Source organism: Malurus melanocephalus, unplaced genomic scaffold (assembly GCF_030028575.1).
Source record: "Malurus melanocephalus ecotype Western Australia unplaced genomic scaffold, MMel_1.1 scaffold_97, whole genome shotgun sequence".
NCBI classification, from domain to species: domain Eukaryota; kingdom Metazoa; phylum Chordata; class Aves; order Passeriformes; family Maluridae; genus Malurus; species Malurus melanocephalus.
Genome location: NW_026623329.1, coordinates 715,401 through 740,034, shown reverse-complemented (window position 1 = coordinate 740,034; position 24,634 = coordinate 715,401). Strand labels below are relative to the sequence as shown.

Below are 24,634 nucleotides of genomic sequence, written 5' to 3'. Positions count from 1 at the left end.
AAAGAGACATCTTTTAAACTCACTGCCTGTTGGGTTTGGACTGGTGCAATTCATGACCTGTGCTTGGAAATCTCCTATGGGAAGAACAGCACTTTCCTGTAGGATAACCCTCAAATGCTCCACGTTCCAGCCAGCCTGGCCCTGTGGCTCTCAGCTGCTGCAGAGCCTCACTGATAACCAATCTCGGTATGATTTGTGCTGCTGAGGGACCCCCTTCCCCCAGGATTATTGTTTGGATGCTGTGCCTGCACATTCCTTGGATCTCCTGCAGTCGCCTGCCGTGACCTCTGTGGCTCACGAATTAGGGCCTTGTCAAGGGGCACTAATCCCAGCTGGCTACTGATCCTGCTGATTCCTAATGGGATTTTCCCATCTTTAGCATTGAGACAGCTTAATTCCCCCAGCCACCAGGAGGAGGGCTATAAAAAGCCACATGGAGRCTTCCAGAGCTGAAGAACCTGACAATATGAACCAATATCCAGACATTTTTTAGGGAAARGGAAGAGCTGAACTCTGAAGCTCCACTGATCGTAGATGAGACCTGAAGCTCTTTCTCACTGTTGTTAAGAGCTCCATTACAGATCCTGAGGGATCTATTTGGGATAGGGGAACTCAGTTTTAGTTTCCTTTTCTGACTCATTTGGGGSAGATTGAACCTGGCTCTCATCCTACACCGAGTACAAACAAAGCTCTTAATCCTTGGGTTCTTAGAGTYGGGTTGTAGCTGAATATTCCAACTTCAGGAGATACCCTGAAGTACCTAAGAATAAAATAAATTGATTTTATGCACCCAGATCTACTGTGAGACCCCTCCCACAACTGCTGAGACCACAGCAGCGCGGGAGCTGATTCCAGCTCATGGTATTTATTTAATTAACAAATGTAATTAAGGTTCCTGCTTTTGGCTCTGAAGGTCCTGAGCTCGGTCTCTGCCACAGACTCAGACTGGGAGAGATGGTGCTGGAGTAACTCTGGGAAAAAGGGGGAATATTGAGTGGGAGAGGGGCTGCACATGTGATTAAATGATGGATTTTCTCCTCTTTCATCTCCCCAGGGCTCCCTGCTTTGGTCGTTGCCATTTCTGTGGGATTTACTAAAGCCAAGGGATACGGCACCGTGAACTAGTGAGTAAAGGATTCCTTATTTTCCCCTCTGTTTTATTCTCCATCCTTTTTTGTCAAAACCCAGTCATTGACCTGCAGAAGGCAGGCTGGGAGCTCAATTCCCATGTGGTGTCCATGGCAGAGGGGACCAGGGATGAGGAAGGATCATTCCTGCATCCCTACCTCTTCAATCATCCTCTGGCCAAGCTGGATCATTTATTCCTCTAAAAACAAATTCACAAGGACTACTTGGGTCTAATMATTGTATTTGTGACATGACTTTGATCTAAATACCTTTTACTTAAAGCTTTTTGATGTATTTTTTAAGGAAAAAAATGGAATATTTTAAGTTTAAGATGTTTAAAAATTTAAAAACAGCTTTTTATTTAATCTGTTTTTATGCTTGATTGACTTCCACATTTTCAAAATAGCTCAGCTCAGTTTTAGGCAKCAGAATGAGCCTGACTTTTTCAAACCAAGGTTTTGACAGCAGCYTTTGTTTGCCTGTTTTCCAAATTCCACAGGTTTTGTCTTTAGGAAACTTTTATGTGTTTGTAATGGAAGGAGAACCGAGAAATAATAGAGGAGGTTAAAAATGCATTAAGGCAAGGCTGGACTCACTCAGAGCTAAGCATTGGTATGGTTTTAAATGAAAAAGAAAAAAAAGAGAAAGTGTTGTATTTTCACTCTGTTGTGAAAAACCTTAGAAATTTTGTGCTCAACCACAGTTAAAGGATAATAATTTCTGTAGCAATAAGTCAGGCTCTTCCCTGCTGCATCCCATAGTTTTCCAGAGCCTTCCTGGGCAGGGATTTGCATCCCACACGGGCAACGTTTGAGGCTGGAGCTTCGATCGTCCCACTGAGGAGGTGTCACATGGAACCTCCTGCTCTCTCTCCCAATCTCCACCACATCCTGCACACCCACGGCCAAATGGTCCAGGGTTTGCATTTTAATTGCAGAGGAGAGTTAAAGCAGCATTTTCTGTTTGCTCTGCAGCCTCAATTCCTAAATTCCTACAYGACACAAAGGGCTCAGGATTGTGGATTTCTCGAGACAGAATTCCTCAAGTCTGTGCTGGCATCAGGATGCACTGGGTGCACCTGCTGTGCCTTCAGTGTGTCCTGGTGGAGGGGAACTTGTGTGACTCAGGAGAGGACAAAACCCAGCCTGGATTTTGGAAGCATCACCAGGATCCCAAATTAATTCCCTTCGGCTTTTCCGTGGGTCAGCTGCTTCTGGCACTTTGCTCCAGGCACATCCACGTGAACAATTCACAAATAAGCAAGCCTCAGGGGGATTGGAGGGAGCTCCTGAATATTTCTGCTTTTTTTTTTTTTTTTTTTTTTTTTTATTATTGTACAAACTAGAATGCAGTCCAGAATGGTGCTGTGCTTGTAACCAGAACATATTTCCATCTGCAGTCAGTCATTGACTTTGTTGATGGACTGGTGGGAATTGGTGCAAAAAGCTTTGTGGCTGATGTTTAAGAGTTTTATGTTCAACATCAGCCACACAAAAGTGCCTGGGTGGGTAAGGGAGGAACGTGCAAGTCCAGTTTGATGAGTTGGGCTTGGAGGATCCTTGTGGGTCCTTTTCCAGGATATTCCATGGTTCTGTTGTCCTCCTCTTGTCTCCTTTCCACGTATCCCAGTGTGTGGTGAAGCTGGTGGGTCCCACCAAAGTCATGAGGAGAGCATCAGTTCCTCTCAAGCACAAAGATCCCATCGGATGTTCCCAATGCTGCCATCTTATTGTCATTCCACACTTTGGAACCTTGTAAAAAACCTGCAAGAAGGCCGGAGAGGGACTTTTTCTGAGAGCATGGAAAAAATCTATACCACATTGAGTTGATGTGGTATAGATTTAGATTGGATATTGGGAAAGAATTCTTCCCTTTGAGGGTGGTGGGGCCCTGGCACAGGTTTTCCAGAGAAGCTGTGGCTTTCCTGGAAGTGTCCAAGGCCAGGTTRGACAGGGCTTGGAGCAACCTGGGACAGTGGAAGGTGTCCCTGCCCATGGCAGGGTTTGGAATGAGATGATCTTTCAGGTCTTTTCAGCCCAGTTTAGTTTTGTCTCCAGTTTGTGATGGGCACTCACAGGGCACTGCAGACTTTTCAAGTCCCAATATTTCCAGCTTGCAGAAGGAAGGAAAAGCCTTAATCACAGCACATCCCTCCCTTCCTGGGAAGGAGAGGACAAGAGGGGACAAGATAAACCACAAAGGACTGCACAGAGTMTTTTAAATCATCTTCCAACCCTGCAGTTTCTGGGTCCTAAGGGCAGTCCGTGAGCTCCCATGGTGGAGGTGGACATTAAGTCAAAGCAGGGTTCTGATGTTTTAGGTGAGCGCAGAATTTACCACTCAACAGCATTTTTTTTTTTCTCATCCCACTCACAGTGGTGAAAGACACCCTGACATCCATCTATGGGACGTGGTCACGAGGGCATTTTGGGGACAGCTGCAGATGTTGAAGGCACTGCAGGACCGATTTTGGTGTTAAAGACTCTCAGGGCAAAGCTGGTGGAAAARGCAGGGTGTTCCAGTCTTGAGSCTGGAACTGTCAWTCCAGCTGCATCTTCAGGATGTGCCAAGGATGGCCCAACCCACCTGAGCAGTTTCCTTCAGGATTTTCAACCTGGGACCAAAGGTTTCACCCAGTTTGGTCCTGGGTGAAGTTTTTCTCTAAAAATAAAAACACAGATGAACAGCAGGATGGGGTCTGTCCCATCAAAGTGTCCCATCAAAGGCTTGGCCATGTCCCCAGCTGTAATGCAGAGAGATCAGAGCCAGTTCTGAATTCAGGGAGGTTGGGATAATATTTAATATTTACCATTTAACTGGCCAGACAGGTCCACTGAGTCACAAGTTGAGGAGGGAGACAGAGATTGAAATTAAAAACTGAATATTTGCCGCAGGATTTGAAGTGTTTCTGTTCTGTGAGTGGTGGTTTGATTCTTAGCAGCCTTTCACTCAACCTTTATCACTCACGACACTCCAACTCTCTGGCACTGATGAGACTGGGAGGGCATGAGGGGATTTTTCCCTTTTTTTTGTCTGAACTACCTTTGAAAAAGGACATTTTGCAATTGTTTGGAGCGTGCTGGGGCAGCGTAGAAGCTTCACTTCCACTCTCAAAAAAGTCTGAGAGGTGCCAGAGGCCTAAAGGACCTGCCACTGATCACCTCCTTGGATCAGGCTGAGTGCCTGAATAATAACCCTCCTTTTAGCTGCTGCTCCAGGGACTGCCTCTGGACCTCTAAAGCTTCCCAAACAACCTTCTAAAGCTCGAAGTGAATAATTGAGGTTGTGCCACTGGCACTGGGAACTCTCATCCTTCCCCACGAGAGAGCCCATCAGAAGTTTTCTGAGAGCAGAGCCCGCACACAGCAAATTTCTYGGGATCCTGGAGTGTCATTGCATCAGGGCTTTTTGATCCACAGGTATCCCTGCAGCTTTGGGGTTGATTTCTGAATTCCCAGCTGTAATCTCAGTTATCCAAAATGTTGTGTTGACTGATTTTGCAGAGCATTGAGGTGCTGAGAGCTGCTGGGCAGTGAAAATGGGCTCAGTGGAAGCCAACCCTTCCCAGAACTGGGGCAAAAGCCACCACCTCCCATCTGGGCTGGGGAGAATCACAAAAGGATCAGATGTTTTGCAAAGAGGGTTTTTTTTTTTGTGCTCAACACCAGAGGAAACACTGTCAGGAATTTGTGCTGTGTTGTGCTGTCAGTTGAGGAAACACTGCTTAGAACTTGTTAAACCATTCACTTTTTTTTTCCTTCCTTCCAGTGATGATTTTATTTAAAAAAAAAAAAAAAAAAATCAGTGAAGAGAACCCTTGGAAAGTACAAGGGAACTTCTTAGCCAAATACACATATTCCCGTGCCTCATAGGTGCAAGGCTAAAAGCATCTCCACCAGAGTGGGGTTTCCTGTCACTTCTGTTTTTTGGATATTCCTTTACCCTTTCCCTCACTGGCAGCCAACACCTCTGACAACCTTGGAATTCTTTGCAGAAGTGCTGTGGCAGGGAGGTGAGGCCRTCAGAAGGGATCAGGGTGGGTTCTTGGTGATGTGTGATCTCCCCTTCCCAATTCCCCCMAGGAATGAGGACCCTGCTTGCACCTCATCTCTAATTGCAGTGCAGGACTCTCAGATTTCTTCATCTGAGCCACCAGGTGGAAGAGACACTGAGAAAAAGCATCTCAGAGTTAGGATTGAGCATTGGATAAAAAGGTTTGGAAGAGGATTGGGATTTTGGAGCCCTCCTCTTGCATTTTGGGAGACCTCCAATTATTAGACCTCCAAATCTTCATTTTTATCCCCTCCCTCCTCAGCTGATTATTCATCTTATTATTACAACTGCTCAGACAGAGCAGTTTGCTACCAGGAAGAAATCAGAATTGTTTCAATTATCACTTTACAGGTTTAATTTAGACATAAATTAGATTCAGACTTCGGAGRAAACCAGAATATCCTAATCCTGAATTTGAAATACTTCCTTTTTTAGGATGCCTTTTTAGAGATGTTCCTTGTTTTGGGGTGAAAAAAGCAACATATTTTACAACTGAGAATTAATAAAAAAAAAACATGAGGCTGATCAACAAAACTGAAATGTTTCCAGGAAGGCTTTTTATTTTTTTTTTCTTTTCCTGGGAGCATCAGTTTGCTCCTGATGCAGAATGAAAGCATCTTGCTGAGGGCAGGGGCACGCAGGTGAATTACTGCAGGCTGAGCTGAGTTCAGAGCTGGGAGAAATTCCCCTCTCCATTGTGGATTCCTGCTCTCCTCCTGTGCTGAGTGCACGGTCGTTTCCTGCTCAAACAGGATTACTCCATCCCACATTTTCTCCGGGGTTCTGCCCTGTCAAAGCGTGCAAACTTTCCGAGGGGCTGCTGACACGGTGTAAATTCCCATCCTCTCCTGCCCTGGAGCTCCTGATTTGTGTGTTCATGCCCTGAATTGATGGATTCCTCACAAAAAAAAAAAAAAGGAATTTCAGCTCCGGTGTTGCTGTAGCTGTTCATGGCTGTCACGGAGCCACCTGCTCAGGCAGGGTCACCTGCAGGTGGCTGCCCAGGGCTGTTCCCAGATGGATTTTGGATGTCTCCAAGGATGGAGATTTCCCAGCTCATCCCTTGGCATTGCTCAGATGCTCTCAGAGGCAGAAAAGTGCTTCTTTCATGGAAAACAAAYAGAAAATGGTTTGGGTTGGATGAGACCTTCGAGGTCATCAAGTTCCAACCCCTGCCCTGGGCAGGGACAYCTCCCACCATCCCAGGCTGCTCCAAGCCCCGTCCAGCCTGGCCTTGGACACTCCCAGGGATGGGGCAGCCACAACTTCTCTGGGCAGCCTGTGCCAGGGTCTCAACCAAGAGCTCATTCAGTTTGAGAGGGCTCCAGGCAATTCAGAAGCCCAAATTCCACACCTGGTCAATGGAGAAGGGAGATGTCCTTCTCAGCTTACACAGTGTGAGGCAGAAGGAACAAGCTGATTTCCAAAAGGGACACCACACACCTCACACTCAGCTCATTTTTTGAGGAATTCCACTCAGGGAGTGCTGTGGGTTCCCACCTCACTGCTGTGGTATTAAATTTCCCCGTGGAGGCAATTTCATAGAGAGGGAGGAAATGTCCTGCACCCCTGGACCTGGGTCCCTGGCAAGCACAGGGGTCAGCAAATGAGCAAGGGACAATTTCCACCCTTCCTGCTCTTTTGCCTGAGTAAGTAGGACAAAAGCATCATCTCACCAGCAAAATGCTGCAGCTGCTTCCAGGACCTGGACTGAAACAGAGCACTCTCCTTAATTTTGCATGAATTCCCCTGTCAAATGTCATCCTGGGGGCAGGTCCCTAGGCAGAGGAGCCTTTGTGCAAGCTTGGGAGAAATGGGAAGCAAAACTTGCTTGATTTAAAGTCTGATTTTTCTTTTTTTTTTTTTTTTTTTTTTTTTTTTTTGCCATGGGGTGTCGTCTCCCAGGCTGAGCTCTGCAGGCGAAGGGAAGAAGTCAGCATGTCACTGTTGGGGACATTTGCCACTGGGTGATTTTCTCTTTTCTCTTCATTTTCCAGCTGCTGGCTGTCGTTGGAGGGAGGACTCCTCTATGCCTTCGTGGGACCGGCGGCTGCTGTCGTTTTGGTATTTAAGCTTGTCTGAAAGCTCTCTTTTTTTTTTAATCTTACGGCACTTTCCTTGTTCTTGCAACCCAAGAATGCCCCCCTTTATTTCCACTTGTACTTTGAAGAGAGTCCTTCAGGAATAATGAGCAAAGCCAGCAATTTGGGGTGGGGCTGATTCTGAAAKATAATGGATGTGCCTCAACTCTCAGACTTCCACCTCTGTCCTCACTGGAGGACTCCTAACGTCTGATTCATGCTTAACCTTGGTTTTGCTCTGTCTGGGTGGAAGTGCAGGATGATGGTGGAAAACTCTGACATTGACTCCTTCAGAAAATGCTGTTTTCAGCCCAGGCTGTGCCCTCACAGCCCGCTTTTATTCCTGATCCATTCCAGGCCAGTGCATGTGAGCAGCTTCCTTGTATGCAGGTGAAAAGGAAATCTTCAAATCAGTGCTGAGGGGATCCTTTCTGACCCTAAAAATGTCCTGTTTRCTTTGAGTTCAGAGAGATGGCTGGTTAAAGTGAGTGTTCCTAAAATCCAACCTCTGCATGGTGGGGCTCTGTTCTTCTGTCCCATCACCCCAGACTCCAACATAGCCCCAACACCGACCTTGGCCAGTCATTAAGGTGTCACTCAAGAGGTGACATTCCTTTCCTGAAGCTCCTGAAGCCTCAGAGCCATGAGAGTGGGTTGAAAGGATCTGAGAACTGTTGCTGCTCCAGGAAATGCTGCCTGCATCAATTCCTGATGGTTTAAAGCCAAGTTGGAGCCCCTAACACCTTCTCTCCAGCCCGGTTTTTTATCCAGTGGAGGAGCTTCGTGCCCTTGGAGAGTTCCCAAGGAATGAGGCTGTTGACACTCACAGTTCCTTTCTCAGCTCAGGCTTTTGTTCCGTGCAGCGCCCGGGGGATGAAATGCCCCGCAGCAGCAGGAGCTTGCGGGAGAACAACTCCACAAAAACAACTCCACAAAAGCTCGGGCTGCCTCTGTTGTCAGCGCTGTCACTGCACATCAAACCACCTCGGTGCCATCGTCTCATCGCGGCGACAGAGAGCAAAGGCAGCAGCGGCTCCTCCTCCGCCAGAAATCACAACTGGTGCGAGCTGAGCTCTTTGATGCGGAGCTCAGCGGTGATTCGGAGGGAGGGCGCTTTGGTGGCGCCCAGAGTCGCTCTGCTGCCTCCAGACACCTGGCTTTTGTTGTGCCAGCAGCAAGGGAAGCCATCCTGTGTTTTTTCCTTGGGCCTGTGAGCAAAACATGGGAGCCGTCTTCCGTTTGGCACCTCAGTTTTCCCTCATCATCGAGCTGGAAAGGAGATTGAAAAGGAGATGTCCTCACAGAGGGGTCAACTCACGCACATGGTGATTCTTGCAACTGAGATTTGGGAGGGGTGAATCATCTCTGGGGGTGTCTGGCCCTGATCAGTCCCAAGAGAGAGACCACGCACCTCATTTGCACTCCCTGACTCATTCCTGGCTGTCTCGGTTTGAGACAATGTTTTCAGAGAAAAAACTTTACAGAGTAAACATTTCCTCTGAAGTGAAAAATTTGATAATTTTTTCCCACCAATATGAAATAGATGTTTGGGCAAAAGTGAGGAGAAAAAAAAGTAGTTTATTAACAAAACACAGTGCCCACAGGWCACAGATAAAAAGTAACTGTTAGATATTTAAAAGTCCAGGAACGAACGCCACTCCCTCCCCCCACAGCCACTTGGCCATGTGGTTTGGAGAAAGATGGCAGCTCCTGTCCCTGGGAAAAAGAAACAAAAGGGGGAAAAAAAAAAGACAACCCACGTGGCCACTCAGGCAACAGTGGCAAAACCTGGAGGCAGTCCTATCCGCACGTGGATGAAACAGAAGGCTCGGTGTGCTTTCCCGTCGCTGCTTGGCTTTTTCCGGAGTCCGGGACAAGACGGAGCATTGCCACTTGTCCCCGCTGGCCGCTGAATTGCTCAAGAAGAAAAGTCACAGGAGCTGCAGATGGGGGTGGCAGTCCAGGGAAAACTGTTTGCCCAAGCTAACAAACCGGAGCTAGCTAAATGGCAACAACGTAATTCTGCTGCACACAGTGAGCAGAAACTCCTGCAGCACTGAGCCTTGTGCCAGCCCTGGTTTTTAAACTTCTTGCTCCGCCTTTGCCCCTTCTTCTGCATCAGATTTAAAGGCACAGACACTTTTTGGGCATACAAGCTGACAGATTATAGGAATACAGGATTGGCACAACATCAACCCAAGACACTGGCCAAGGTCATAAATGAATATTGCCCTGGTAGAGAAACCAAAGAACTTGGGGAAGTAGAAGAAGCGTTGAAAGCCTTTTTGTAAACGGGAGCCTACAGACAGACCAGCTCAAGAAGTTGGTAATGCCCAGAGACGGTTGGCCTGCAGCTCCAGCAATATTCAGAACTCTTCGTCAAGACACTGGCACTGAACAGCTGAGGGTTTGAAGACGAAAGATTGGACCTTTATTCTTAAAGATCCTGATCTACCTTAAATATGGAGCTGTTGGAAGCAGTTTGACCTACCCAGCTTGAGGATAGTCATGTGGAGGCTGAAGACARGGACAAGGCTCATGGAATGAGGTCAGGAAAGAGTCATCCGTGGTCAGGTAGTTGATATCTCCAAGAATCTCAGACTTGAGGCTTTGCTTCTGGGTCATATCTCAGAGATAAAGAAGTGAAGCTGCTTTTTGAGTTGTTAGAAGAATATCTATGTTGTATCCCTGAAGTGGAGCCAGGATCAGGGCAGGATGTTGATTGTGATGCTCAATATACTGGATTGATTAAYTGACTGATTAATTGATTAAAACCAGTGCAAAACTGCCCTTTGACATCTCCCCTGCTCCACAGGAATGRGGACACACACTTTGGCCAGCCCTAGGAGGGATCCAGCCCCACTTCMTCCCCATCTTTCCTCCTTCCTGGCTGCACCTTAAGGAAAAGTCTCTCTCGCACTCAGCAGCCTCCACCACAGGGAAGGATCAGGGATTTCAAAGTGCTTTCCAAGCTCATAGCCAGGCTCTGATTCCCTCCTGATCCTTGGCTGTGTTGTTGTGCCTCACTTTCCCAAGCTTTTCTCCAAATCAATACATGGTGAACCTTAGGAATGGACTTGCAGCTCGTCCACTGGCCCAGCAGCTGATGCACACAGAAAAAAACTGCAATTTCTGGGATTTTTCATGGATTTCCAGCCTTGGGCTCCACATCAGTGAGCTGGTGAAACCAGCAGCAAGACTGATCATCGTTCTGAGGAGGATTTAGGCAGTTAGGGAGGGGCATGGTCCTCTCAGGGGTCTCTTAAACTCACAAACACGTAAAGCCACRTGAATTTATCTCTGAATTTGGCCTTAAAACATCTCCCTGCAAGCCCCACATGCAAAACAGCATTGGCCACAGGGTTCTGCCATYACCAGCTGTTCCACTGGCAGCAAAACCAGGAGAATGTCACTTTTTTCCACCATCAGTGCCATGCCTCCACACAGGGGTGGTGCTCACGTGTCACTCACGTGTTGCTGAGGTTTGGATGAGGTTTGTAAAGCAGATGCAGCTGGCAGCAGTGGAGGCAGCTGGGAGGACACAGAGAGGAGTTTGGGGTCACTCTGCAGGTTCTCAGCTCTGTGTTTCACTGTGGGTTTTATACCTGATTGACACAGACATCCCTGTTCACACCCTGAGGAGAACAGACTGCATGGAATTGTCTTGCCCACTGATTTTTTKGGGGAAATCCTCTGCTGGGCCATCTGCAGCATCTCCCAAGGCATTCCAGCAGAGCAGCTGATATTTCTGCTTGCTCCACCTCTTATTTTGAGAGCAGCAGTGCTGGTTCACCAGGAATGAGCTGTGACACGTTTCTGCATTCTCTTAATGCTGCTGCTGTGGCAGCAGGAGGTCCAGAGGGTGCTTTGGGAAGCAGTGTCAACCTATTGCTCTCCTCTGTACTGACCACTTTTCTGCTTGGATTAGCCCAAAAAATTGTTGTGCCTGRAGTTTGCCTTGCTGAACCTCAAGCAGCGTTTAGCTTCGAGCAGCCCTGCAGCAATCTGAGAAATTGATTCTATCCTGGCTTGTGGAGAGCTGGTGAAAGGTTGCATTTGATGATCTTGGAGGTCTTTTCCAACCTTATGACTCTCCCAGCTCTTGGATCTGCTTCCAGCTGCATTCTGCTGTCCTGAACTCACTGATGCACGGCCAGGGGGGGTGGGACAGTGGGGACAGGGGACACAGGGGGTGGTGGCCTGCAGAAGCATGACCTGGCTTTGGGAGAAACCCTTCTGTGTTGCCGAGTTTGACCTGACCCACTTGAGAACAAAACTGTGTGTTGTTTCTCTTTTGACAGGTGAACATGGTTATTGGCATTCTGGTTTTTAACAAACTTGTATCCAAAGATGGAATAACAGATAAGAAACTGAAGGAACGGGCAGGGTATGCCTTATCAATACATCTAAGTAAAGAGTGAAAATAAAAAAAAAAAAACAAAAATACCCAAGGTTGTGATCAATAACCAGGCAAGGGGTGCAAAAAGAGATTGGGGATGCAAACAAAAAGAAAGCGAAAACAGATTTAAACAAAATTAAAGAAAAAAACCACACTTGATTTGTTCTATTTGTCTTGTCATTCAGTACAGCAAGGACACAAAAATCCAAGAAGCAGCCCTGTGTCGCTGTGGAGGAAGSATAAAAGTTCATCTCTTTGTTAAAGTGGCTTCACCCCAGACTGATGCATCCTTCCAAAAATGAGGGAGAGCAAAGTGACTCCTCTCAGTCAGCAGAGACAGSACGTGGCAGGAGCTGGGTGACAGAGAGGTCATGTCTGAAGGCTGGCAGGTGTCTGGGGGACAGCAGAGGTGTGGGATGGAAMGGAAAGGGTTTGAGAGGTCCAGCAAAGAGCAGAGCAGCAGATGGATGCAGTAGGAGAGAGGAGTTAAGAACCTCTGCTGCAAGAAAAAATTCTGCTGCCACCCGAGGTTCTTTATCTCCTCCACAGCCTCCATTCCCAAATCCTGAGGCTCTGTGCTGCCTAGTTTCCTCTGGAGTATAAATTAAAGAGCTGACTCCAGAGTTCTTCCCACCCYGGTGTTTCCCAGGCTGGGGCAGCAGCTCCTGAGCAGGGCTCTCTCTTGGGTCACCTCCAAACTCTTGGCAGGGGCTGCTTTGCCATTGCCAGCACTCCCAGCAGGATGAGGGCCCCTTTCCTCTCCATTTCCAGGAAGGTGCCTGCAGCCTGCTCAGATTTGATCCCTGAGCAAGGGACAGCCATGGCAGGCTGACACTCGGAGTCCCWTCAGATGCCCAGGTCAGCCTGGCTCGTGTGTGTTATTTTCTGCTGCCTTTCTTGGCTCATTGTTGCAGTCAGAGAGCCTCTTTCCTTGCCTGCTGCTGGAAAAATCAGGGATCTGTGCTGCCATTTTGGAATTTGATTTATCACTGTGGCCAGCAGCTGTATTCTGGAAGGAAGGAGCTGTTTACAGAGAAATGGAAGAGAGCAAGAACTGTTTTGGTACCTCTGCGTGGCCACAGGCAGAGTCTGAAACTTTGGGAGGCTGGTGGAGAAAATCCAGGATGTGTGGATGTATCCTGTCTGTAAAAGTAGAGGGAGAAAGAGTCTCCAGTGAGGCTCAGATAATACAGATGAGGTTCAATATTTCTGGCACTGCACTATTGAGTAATTGTGGTGGAAGTTGTTTTTAATTGAGTGCTGGAGCGGTAGAGGCAAACCCTTGTCCASAACCTCRAATCCTCTGCTYAGTTTWGGGCCCTTCACTSCAGGAAAGACTTTGAGAGGCTGGAGTGTKTCCAGAGAAGAAAACWGAGCTGGGGAAGGGTCTGGAGCACCAGGAGAGTCTGAGGGGGCTGGGGAGGTTCAGTCTGGAGAAAAGGAGGCTCAGGAGGGACCTCATCACTCTCTCCAACTCTCTGAAATAGGGTTGTGGTGAGGTGAGGGCCRGTCTCTTCTCCCAGGTGACAAGTGACAGGACAAGGGGAAATGGCCTCAAGTTGCACCAGGGGAGGTCCAGGTYGGATKTGAAGAAAAATTCCAACACTGAGAGGATGACCAGGCATGGAACAGGCTGATCAGGGAAGTGATGGAGTYACCATCCRTGGAAAAGCTCAAAAAATGAGTGCACCTGGCACATTGGGATACATTTTAGTGGCGTGGAGGTGTTTGGTGAAAGGTTGGACTGGATGATCCTGGAGATCTTTTCCAACCTTAACGATTCTGTGACAAACACAGGGACCTGTTTAGGCTCATGGTTTATCAACAGTGTCGATTATGGCCAAGAAATGTGTTTCCTGAGTGCAGCAAAGGAGAATTTCAGTGCCTGAGCAGTGCCACAGCCATGATAATGAGGAGATTTGGGTGATCGGAGCTATCAGCTGCTGCTGGGTTGAAAAACAGGTGAAGAAGTGACCTTGGCACGTTGCTTTGAGCAGCTGCTAAAGAGCAAGTGCTTCATTCTGGGTGATGCCTTCTTGACAAAGAGAGAACTCGAGAGAACAGCCAGGCTGCAAGGCAGGGTCTGGAGCAGGATAATTGCACTTGAAAGTCAGCGCTGCAATAAATGGTTTATTGGATTAGCAGAGCAGCRAGCGGCTGCCTCTCAGCCTCTCCCYCTCTAATCCAAGCCGCACACGGAATGACCTTATTTAATACACAGCAGCTGGTTATTGATCACACTCTGAGTTGGGCTTTGAAAACAAAACCTGCAAGGCAAAAAAAAAAAAACCAAAAAAAAAGTCATTTTTCTGATGTTCTTTGTTTTTTTTTTCTTTCTTTTCTCTTTTTTTCCCTCCCTTCTTTCGTGTCCGTGTGTGTGTGTGCAGCACTTTTTAAGCCTTCTCTGTGCTCAATGGTTTTGTTCTCCCTTCCCAAGTGCCCCTGCTGAGAGTGTGGGAGCACTTTTGAGAGCCCTGGTGCCCCTTTTCCCTGTAGTTCTCTGCTTCTGGCCTGGGCTTGGGAACCGTGTTGGAAGGTAGATCCGAAGAAAACCAGAATGAGTAATGGCCTTGGAGATGTTTGGATCTGAGGAGATGGGATAAAGAAACATTGTGTTTCCTTTAGCAGAGGCAAGAAGTATGGTTCAGTGTTGCAAAATAAAATTTTTAAAGGGTGAAAAGAAACCCCARAAACAGGGGAAAAAGAGCTGTTGGATTTTAAGTGGAGCCCAGCACACTCTCCACTCACAAATTCATCAGTACCAACAGTTCCCGTTGAAATAATACCTGAGACACGATAGGTTTTGCCCTGTACTTAGCAGTGGAAATTGCTGTGATTGTTGTCTCACCTGTCAGAATATGCAGGTTTTCTAGTGGCTTTATAGTGACTTTATAGATGGATCAAAAAAGCAGGCTGTAGAGAATGGGGTGTGATTACCTGGAGAGCTGGAGAAAGGCCACAACTGCCCCAAAACCTGTCTGGGAATGAGAGGAAAGGACTCTGTTGGTGGCCAACCTCACCACCAGTGTTTGAGCTCTGTTGAAGGGAGTGCTCCCAAAAAAAATAAGTGTTTTGRTAGGAGGAGCCTCTGAAATGGATTTTAAATGTATTCAGCCAGCGTTTATTCCTGCAGCATTTGTGTGCTCACACAGGCAGGGAGGAAGAGGCTATAGAGGATATTCACCGGGGCTAATTTTAGCTGAGTTTAATCTCTGGGCTTCCTCTGCAGCTCCTGAGGAGAGACAGAAGTCCCTCCTTGGAGAACCTTTTATCTCTCTGTCGATCACAGAAACAATTCAAGAATTGAGTTTGCCCCAAAACCTGGTGTGAAATAATCTCTGTGCATGTGTCCTGATGGGGTGGAACAGAGCTGGATTGTCAGAGCACAGAGAGAAGAGAGTGGTTGGGAAGATGACAACCCCATTAAAGCAGGGATTGGGATTGTCCTTCCCCTGGGAATGGCTCCTGTTGGAAGCAGCGCTCTGGGCTGGGGATGGTGCAAAGCACTGCTCAATCAAAGGTAGCAAAGCCCAGGCTCCAGATGAGCTGTTTGTGGATGTTTAGGAAGCAGAAAAAGCTAAATTAAATGAAGGCATTATTCACTGGGATTATTTAATTAGCTGCCCTTTCATGTGCACAGGAGCCAATCTAAACCTGCTACGGAAATTCAATATATTAACAACCTCATGCCCCCAACCAGAACCAATTAGGAGATAAATGCATCCACATCTGTGCCCTCTGCTTGCAACTTTCTGCATAAACACACCCAACAGCAGCTACAGTTGTGTGTTCCAGTGGTCTTTTGGCCAGWTCTCTGTGATTCAGTGTCATTCATGTTTTTTCTGGTACAGTTTTCCATCAAATTCCTTGAATCAATCTACTTTTTTTTCTTTTTGCTGCCTATCTCTGCCTCTCTCTGTCTCTCTGCTTATCTGTTCTTTGTGACTTATAGATTTGGGGATAAGCTGTCTTTTTTTTTTTTTTTTTTTTTCCTTTTTTAAGGGTCATGCACTTAATGCCTCCCAAGACCCACTTTATCTTTGGTTCAGCCACTGTCCTCACAGGATTTGCACAGTCCTTCCTCAAAGATATTTATCTGTAGACACAAGAGCTAATTTCCTCTGTGTCTGAAAGTTTCTGTGGGATGCCTTAGTCATTATTCTGGATGGGAATGATGACTTGTGTCACCATAATTAATGAAAAGACCAATCAATAGCCACTTGAAAGTGAGCCACCGGGCCTGCTGCTGCTGTGTTGGTGCTCATCAGGATGTCTTTTTGCAGTGAGACTGAACAGAGAGTCACTAAAGCTAAGAAATGATCCTGTGAAGWCACCTGATCTCTCTCCCAGGCAGGGTAGGGCCATAAAACCCCTCCTGGTTGGGGCAAAGATCCCTCACCAGCATCTCCATCATCCCCCAGGGTGACAGACCCSCTGTCTTCTGGCAGTGATTTCGTGTCTTTTCTGATACCAGGCACTGCACAAAGGTCTGGGGCATATTTTGCAGACTCCTTCCCCTTTTCCAAGCCAGATCTGACGTGGGTTTGTGTCTGTGCAGACCAGAAAGTGCACACAATGGGTAAATTCTGGGAAGAAATGGGGCCAGTGCCAAGCTAATGTGGCTTCTGGGCTCCTGAAGAAGAGCTGGATGAGTGGGTTCACACACATCAGCTGCTGAAAATGCCCAGGATGTGCCTTAGCAGATCCCAGCTGCCCACAGTGAGCTGGTTCTGTGCTTGGACCCATCCAGAAAAAAATGGGAGCAACAGGCAGGAATAATTCTCAGGGTTCATCCCAAAGATTTTTTCAGCTCCAGAGTAGGATCTGAGGGAAGGAATGTCTCAGAAGCAGTCAGCTCCTTTCAGGGCAGGTTGGTCTGAGGGGACACCCAAGCTCAGGACTAACTCCCACAACATAAAAGTCCCATTTTTATGTTCTTCATCATGGATGAAGCAAAGAGTGGCCACTGTCCTGGTCTCACCAGCTCCCAGTTGGAGAAAATTAGTGACTTATCCYTTGCACTGCTTTAGGACAGAGGATAAGCAGGCACAGCCCCCACAGCCCTACTTCTTGCCTTCTACTGCACAACCCTGACACCTTTTTTGTTTTGGAGCAAAAAAAAAAAAAAAAAAAAAACCAACAAAAAAACTAAAAACAACAACAACAAAAAAAAAGCCAAAACAAAAAACCCAAACAAAAAGAAGAAGGTGGAGGCTGGGAGAGCAGAAAAAAAAAAGCCAAAACAAAAAACCCAAACAAAAAGAAGAAGGTGGAGGCTGGGAGAGCAGTACTGGTTTCTCTTCCATGGGTGCCAGAGAGAGACACTCTGAATCTGGCAGAACATTGACCAACACAGTTCCACCCTCTCCAGCAGCACCAGCAAGTCTCTGAGTTGTCCATTTCCCCCCGTTCCCCACATCTGGAGTGGTACAGATGAGAGAGTTTTTAATTCCTGCCTGTCTTTCATTTCTCTTCCCAAACTGGGTATGGTTGGTTGGTTCCCTTCTCTCCTTCCTTCCTTTTTGGCTTCTCTTTCCCTTTCCTTTCGACGTTTGTGCTCATGAGCGAAGTGTTTTGTTTTGTTTCAGTCTTTTGGTTTTAATTGCAGTCAGATGGCAGTGCCCCTTTACGGCATGACGCTCAAATGTTCCAAGTGTGGAGTAGTTTCTTCTGCTGAAGTTTCGGCCACAGCCACCAGTAACGCCATGTTAGTTCCTCTAATTTCAACTTCTTTTCTTTATCTTTCTTTCCACCTTCTTTTTTCTTTTTTTTTATTTTTTTGTTTTCCGTTTTTTGGTTTTAATTTTTTCCGCTTTTCAGTTCGTTTTTTATTTTCCTCTTCCATTTCCCCGCACTTCACCAGCCCGTGTTTGTTTTCTCTCCCCCCATGTCCCTGCCCACCTCCCCCACATCCCCAGCTCTCCCTGACCTCATTCTCTGGGCCATGAGTAGCACAGGGCTCCTGCAACAGCCCTGGAGCTGATGGGCTGGATCCTGAAAAGCACTTTTTGACATGCCTAGATTTGAGATTTAAGCATGTGAGCAGCCCATGGAAGACAAAGGGACTCGGCATTTGTTGCAATTTTTTTGTTTAATGCCCCATTCTTGGAGTTCCAGGCTTGAAGGTGTGATTCCCAGTAATTCTGGTGGTAGAGAGGGACTCCAAAATCCAGCTTTATCAACCACTTAAGCATCACTTTGAGTGTTTCCCTCCAGAGGCTGCAGAGCACTGAGTGTAGTTTAAGTGAGTTCGTGAATCACTTCTAAGTGGGTTTTTTTTCCCCTCTTATCAAATGCTAAAATTAAGTTTAATACCTCGTAGGCCTGCTGGTCTGATTTGATAAGTGTTGACTGCCTCTTTTGGACCCCTGAAAGCACTTGGAATTAATTCTCAAACTCTTAAACCGTTTCATAGCTCTGAGTTACAAAAGTCAAATGCTGTTAAATCTCATCTTAGATGCCGCTGGAGTTGGCTTAAAAAAAAACCAAAAAAGAAAAAAATAATACCAGAGCTTTGTTCTGCTGGAGAAATTGTTGCTATTTATGTAGTTGGCTTTTTTCCCAAAGGTTAAGGTTGGAGGGAGAACGATGAAGGAAGGTTTGTCTTTCTTCCTTCCCTTTTGGAAATTYTGTTATCTGTATCAGATCCAAGTGATGCTACACTTTGGTTTTGATGTCTGAATTAATACATGCAAAACGTGTGAAGGAAACAGACTCAGATCATTTGCAGTTTGAAAATTCCTACCTTTAATTAATCTAAACTGAAAGAGGCAGCYSAGTGCCAGATCTCTAAATGYAGAAAGATAAAAGAAWATCAAAACACGAGAGCACCTGKAARGTGTCTCTGCTCATGGCAGGGGGTTGGAATGAGATGTTCTTTAAGGCCCCTTCTAACCCAAACCGTTCTGTGATTCTGTGGTTTTCTCAGTGAAATGAAAAACTGAACGAAATCTGATTAATTTTTCATTGCTAAGGTCATTTACTCACCTTTTGCAACAGTGCCCAGCTGAGATGGGGAGATGGAATCGGTCCAGACATGTGTACCACAAGTCTGGAATGAGCAGGTCACTGCTTTTTGGATTCCTGTAACTGCACAGGAWTTTTAAATCAGCAGATTTACTATTAATAAATTAGACTCTTAAATAGGAGAGGCTTTCTGTTCATAGTARATTAATTTTAAAAGTTAAACAGTCTCAAGTCCCTCACCAATAGTGTCTGACATTGGTCTGTGATAAATCACAAATTCTGATTCATCTCYGAATCAGGAAAATAAAAAGGGATATGAAAGCCAGATCTCCTATTCATCCTGCTTCTCTCATTTAAGTGGATTGATAGAAATTGCAGGGCCCTTGTAAGAGGGTTTTTTAATGTTTTGTTTCCCAGCAGATTGGATCCCTCAGATGACAGTGTCCAGTATCAATTTTGTTGTTTGTCCTGAAGTGTCCCTTGCTCTTATCCTTGCAAAGGGAACAACAAGGAATGCACATATAAGTGAATAAGTTCACTGGTTTTCCCTTCATCCTAAAGCTGAACTGGTCCTGGTTTTCCTCCTCCAAACTTACTGTAAATGAGGTTGCCCAAAAGCCAAAGCCCTTATTTTGCTTCATGCCATTTCCACCCTTCTGYTGGGCTCCATCCTCCCACACCTTGGAGCAGCTTTGCCATTCAGTTTTGGAGTCTTGAAATGTGGATTAAATTGAGGATTCCTGGCTGCTCTCTGACCTGGAATGAGCCAGAGTTGTTGGGTGGAGAGCACAGCAAGGGTGTTCTTGCCTTGTTCTTGCTTGGGTTGCTCATGGCCTCCCCAGCTTCCCTTCCACAAGTTTTCTGGGRTAGCAGGGAATTAGAAATAGATCCTTTAGCCTGTTTTTATTGGCTTTTGGAAATCTTCGTGGTGAAGTCTGTGGTCAGAGAAGAGGATGTGTAAGGGATGGAAAACAGGGTGAACTGATAGGAGAGAAAAGTGGAAAAGAAGTGGAAAAATAAATGCTGGAAATTGTGTGATTTCTTGACTTGGGAATGATAAATGGGAAGCATTGGATGTCTGTGACCTGGTAGGGGTTTGCTGGACTTTACAGGTGTGGGTTAAAAAAAATTCTTYCCTTTAGGCTGTGCTGAAGAGATGCTGGGCAGGTTTTGTCTTTGGAAAATCTCTGTTCCCACATTTCCTTCTGCTCAGTGCTGCCTGTAGGGCTCCCTCAGCCTKGGAAATGCTGCCTTATAATTAAATTGTCTTTGCTATGCATGAAAATGATTTTATCTGAGATGGAGAATGCATCTCAAGGGCCTTGGCTTTTCTTGGTACTTGCTGTAAATGAGGGAATCCTCTGCAGATACCAGGGAGTGCTGAGGGAGGAATGAATGGATGGATGGATGGATGGATGGATGGATGGATGGATGGATGGATGGATGGATGGAAAGATGGAGATGATGGAAAGATGGAGATGGATGGATGGAAAGGTGGAGATGGATGGATGGAAAGGTGGAGATGGATGGATGGATGGATGGATGGATGGATGGATGGATGGATGGATGGATGGATGGATGGATGGAAAGATGGAGATGGATGGATGGATGGATGGATGGATGGATGGATGGATGGATGGATGGATGGAAGTTGATATCCCATCCCTGGAAGTGTCCAGGGCCAGTTGGGACAGAGCTCTGAGCACCCTGATCTAGTGGAAGGTATCCCTGTCCATGGCAGGTGGATTGGAACTGAATTATTTTTAAGGTCCTTTYCAACCCAAACCATTCCATGATTTTATGAATTCCTACCAAGAAGAACACTGGAAATTCTGGACTGTCAGGTGCTGGCCAATGGGAGGAGATTGGCTAAAGACTAAAACTCAGGAATGGGGTGTTTTTCCAGGCACCCCACCCAAGAGCCAAAGTCAGGGGGTTCTCATGACCCTTCTCATCATCAKCCTCTTAAATCYTTAGGAATTTACATGTCAAATCACCCATCTAAGGGTTTTGCCCTTTTTCTTGGCACAATACCCTTTTAGAGAGTCTTAGATGTCAAATTTTCTGCCTGCATTGTAATTCCAGGATTAATGGGAATCAATGCTTCCATGCATGGCTGGCTTTAGGATGGAGGCTGTTCCTCAGGAGAGCATTGTCCTCGTGGTTCAAGGAATTTGAAATCCTTTCCTTACGTGGGGATAACCCCTGGATCCTGCAAGTCCTTTCTGGACTGTCAGGGAACACCTTCCTTTGTTAAAGGTGAATGATGGAGTCTGGTCACCACCTGCCTGTCTCGTGTCATAAAAWCATTGCAGAATGSTTTGGGTYGGGAGAGAYCCTAAAGTTCATCTCATTCCAACCCCCCACTATGAACAGGGACACTTCCCACCAGATCAGGCTGCTCAGGGCAATTTAGAGGCATTTGATTCCCTGTTCTCCCCTAATTGKAGGATTTATATTGCAGCTACTGGAAGTAGAATCACCTTTTTGGGGAAAACAAAAATTACATAAGGTGTTTCTTTTTTGCCTGTGCATRGGAAGAGCAAGAAATAGTTCCCCCTCTTTTCTGGTTACAGGTTTCATAACTTGGTTATATGGGTATTGAGCTAAAGGTATTTCCTTTAGAAGTGTCCCTAAAACTGGGAGAGCACTCTTGCTTTTAAGAGGAATATTGTTTAAGTGTTTAAAAAGTGTTTAAGACCATGTTGGATGGAGCTCTGAGCAACCTGGTCTGGTGAAAAGTGTCCCTGCCCATGGCAGTGGGGTGGAATGAGATGATTTTTGAGGTTTCCTTCAGCYCAAACCATCCYRTGATTCTRTAATTCTGTGAATACAAGTGAGAGGAGCAGTAAAGCATGAGAGAATAAATAAAGCACATCCCTGTACTGGGATTTTCCTGCAGCAGAGCCGCTGGTGTGTAAGGAGCCATCCATTACATGTGGAGTCCAGAGACCAATTCCCTTTTCAGAGCTCCTCTGCAGGAGCTGTTTCTGAATTATAAAGTGCTTTTTCCTTCTGCTGCTTCTTTAAGTTGCTGCTGCTCTGTCAGGGTTGAGTAACGACAAGAATTGATCACTTTGCCCTTGCTAATGGCCCTTTACATCTTTATTGGCATGTCCTGTGTGTCCCCCTGCACTCMCCATTTCTCAGGGTGCAGGACTCTTCATCTTTCTTCATGCAGATCTTTATCTCCAAACCCATTCTTTTTTGCTCTTTCCATTGCTTTCCTCTGAGTGCAATCYCTTTATTCTGCTTCTTTTGCAAAGACAAAGACTCTCGAGGCTGCCAGCTAMATGAAGGACAAAGCCACAGCTGGATTTTGTCATTTTGGCCAAATCCTTGCTGCTGTGTGCTTTCAGACGGTTGAGTGTTTTTATCTGGTATTGTAGAGCATGTTAGGAGTGGCTGAGGGAGCTGGGATTGTTTATCCTGGAGAAAAGGAGGGCTGGGAGGAACTTACCCCTTCCTGAAATGAGGTTGGAGCCAGGTTAAGGTCGGTCTCTTCTGCTGTCAAGCAGTAGAGCTAAAGGAAATGGCCTCAAGCTGCACCTGGAGAGGTTCAGGTTGGATTTTGGAGAAATTTCTTTATTGGAAGGATGATCAAGCATTGGAACAGGCTTTTCACCCAGGGAACACCCAGGGAAGTGGTGGAGTCCCCATCCCTGGAGGRTTTAAAAGCCCTGTAGATGTGGCATTTGGGGACATGGTTTAGTGTCAGCTTGGCAGTACAAGACAAGATTGGGCTCAATCTTAGAGGTTTTTTCCAACCTTAATTCTGTGATAAAGCTGGGGACAGTGTGGCCACGTTGTCACATGTCCTTGCAGTTAAATCTGGTTGCACTGTAGCGATGCCATATCCCAAATTATCCCCCTTCCCCTGCACCACAACTGTGGTGGGGAGGGAAAATGTGACACCACAGCTGTCCTGCCGAGTGACATTGACATGTCACCACACAACAAACCAGCATCCTGCTTCCAGAACACCCTGTAATGATCTTCCCTGGATGCTGCTGTCGCTCATCCTGAGGGCTGTCATATGTGGGGTAAATAAGAGGATCTGCCTGCAAATTCCTTTGTCCCAGGCAGTAAAAATCATGGATTTATTGATCATATCTAATCCATGAAAAGCCATTAGGTGGTCACAATGTGATTATGTAACAACTGATGATTTTGTATCACRTCACATGATAATCACCCTAATGTGRTATCTGTTAGGTCCTGTAAATAATTCTGGAATCTTTTAAGGATTGACTTTYAACGATTCCTTTTTAAGGATGCACCTCCTGAAAAAAAAGGGAGAGGTGGAAGGGTGGCAGAAGTGTGAGTTCTGCTATAAAATCAGCTCACAGCAAGTAGAATTAAGGGCAGTCTCACAGAAAACTTATCTTCCCATGAGTTTTCACCTGAAATTTCAATTTTTACCTCATTTTTTTGATGGAGGTTTTGTTTTGGAGTTTAATATTTCAAAAATCTAAGCAGAGCCCTGCGAGTGAAATCAGAGTAAGTTCCATTTCCTGTGACCTGTTGCCACCTGCTGCCTGAGAATAAAGATGATTCATTTAAGTGGCAAGCAGCATTTCCATCAATTTTGGAAGGGATGGATGCTGTTGAGAGCTCGAAAGGGAATCACAAAGAGAGAAGAGCTCTGAGCTGGTGTAAATCAGCACAGCTTGGGAAAATCCTGATTTGCTCCAGCTGAGTGTGTGGTCATCAGCTGAGCTGGAAGGGCTGATGATGTTTTCATCATCTGGTTGGAAGGGCAGAGCAAATTGACTCAAACAATTCCTTTTTAAAGCAGGCTTTGAAGTCAGTGGATTCAAATGTGACAGTTTGCTGAAGAGAAACAGAATTTATATATAATATATCTTCTCAGCAGCATCACTTACAATGCCCAATCTAATCTAAATCTTGGATCCAGATCCAGATAATTGTCTTTTATGAGTTTGCAGCTCTTATCGGGACTGGAAAACCCACCCAGATTTAGATGTTTGGTTTAGACGTGGGGCAGATCTGTTCTCAGGTGGGGTTGCCAGATTTCTTGTTGCACACTAGTGGCAGTAGCATCCACAGAATATGTGTACCAGCCGTGTTCTGGAAGACCAGATCATTCAAGGAAGCAGAATTGTCTCTTAGAGACCTTTTCYAGCAGCTTTTATTGAATTTGATGGTTTCCCCTTGCTGCTGGAATTACTTCATCTACGTTGTGTTTGCTGCTACTTGCATGGAAGGCACATCTAGAGAGGTTCCTTATCAACCGAATCTTATCTTTCCATTCAGATTTTCTGCCTCTCTGATGTTTTTTTTTCCTTGCACTTGCTGCTTAGCCAGATTTATGAATGTACCACCACAAATGACAGCAAAGAGAGATTTCAGTATAATGAGGCAGATTTCAGAGAATTGCARTGAGTAACTTCTGTTTAGGAGTTGTTTGGTTGAGGGCTGTCTGCTGGTTTCTTTTGGTGTTTTTTAATAATACTTTGAAATTATAGTTCATATTGGGCATTAAAGAGCAGCGTTTGCCATCCTCTGTAAAATTGCAAGGTATCAGATTATGTCGTGGCCTTTACCTTACATGKAGGTCTCATAATGCTTGTTCTAATWAAAAAAAAATCCATTTCCCTGCTCCCTTAGGTAAATTACATTCCTTAATTGCACCTCTAAGGAGCACATCCGAGTGTGGACAGGTTGTAGGAATATTTGCAATCAGAGTATCATTCTAACTGAAAATAAACTGTCACTTCAGTGTGTGGTCATTGCAGAACTGCTGTAACAATCCTTGAAAAGCTCTTAATGAAGCCAGGGTGTCCTTCCCTGCTGTCCAAACCTGTATCCAAGCTTTGTTCAGGTAAAACTCTCATTGGGCCTGTGAGGTAACCAGCAAGTAAACATTAAACCCATGCTCATAGATCAGGAAATGGTAAGCAAGTCCCATGTAAGTACTGCAAAGCGTGTGTCATGGTATCTGTCCTGTAATTTCTTGTCTTGCCTGTTTTTGTTTGTATTTGGA

The 24,634-nt window shown here is 45.9% G+C and overlaps 1 protein-coding gene across 3 annotated transcripts in view; it reads left to right on the top strand.

The window, feature by feature from the left end:
- Positions 1–24,634, top strand: part of ADGRB1 (adhesion G protein-coupled receptor B1) — an 84,774-nt gene that overhangs the window by 35,089 nt on the left and 25,051 nt on the right. For all 3 annotated transcript variants that reach the window (XM_057368785.1, XM_057368784.1, XM_057368786.1), the window contains 3 exons: positions 1,055–1,124; positions 7,179–7,245; positions 11,564–11,649. In XM_057368785.1, coding sequence (XP_057224768.1) covers positions 1,055–1,124; positions 7,179–7,245; positions 11,564–11,649 — 223 coding nt within the window. The remainder of the gene's footprint in view (positions 1–1,054; positions 1,125–7,178; positions 7,246–11,563; positions 11,650–24,634) is intronic.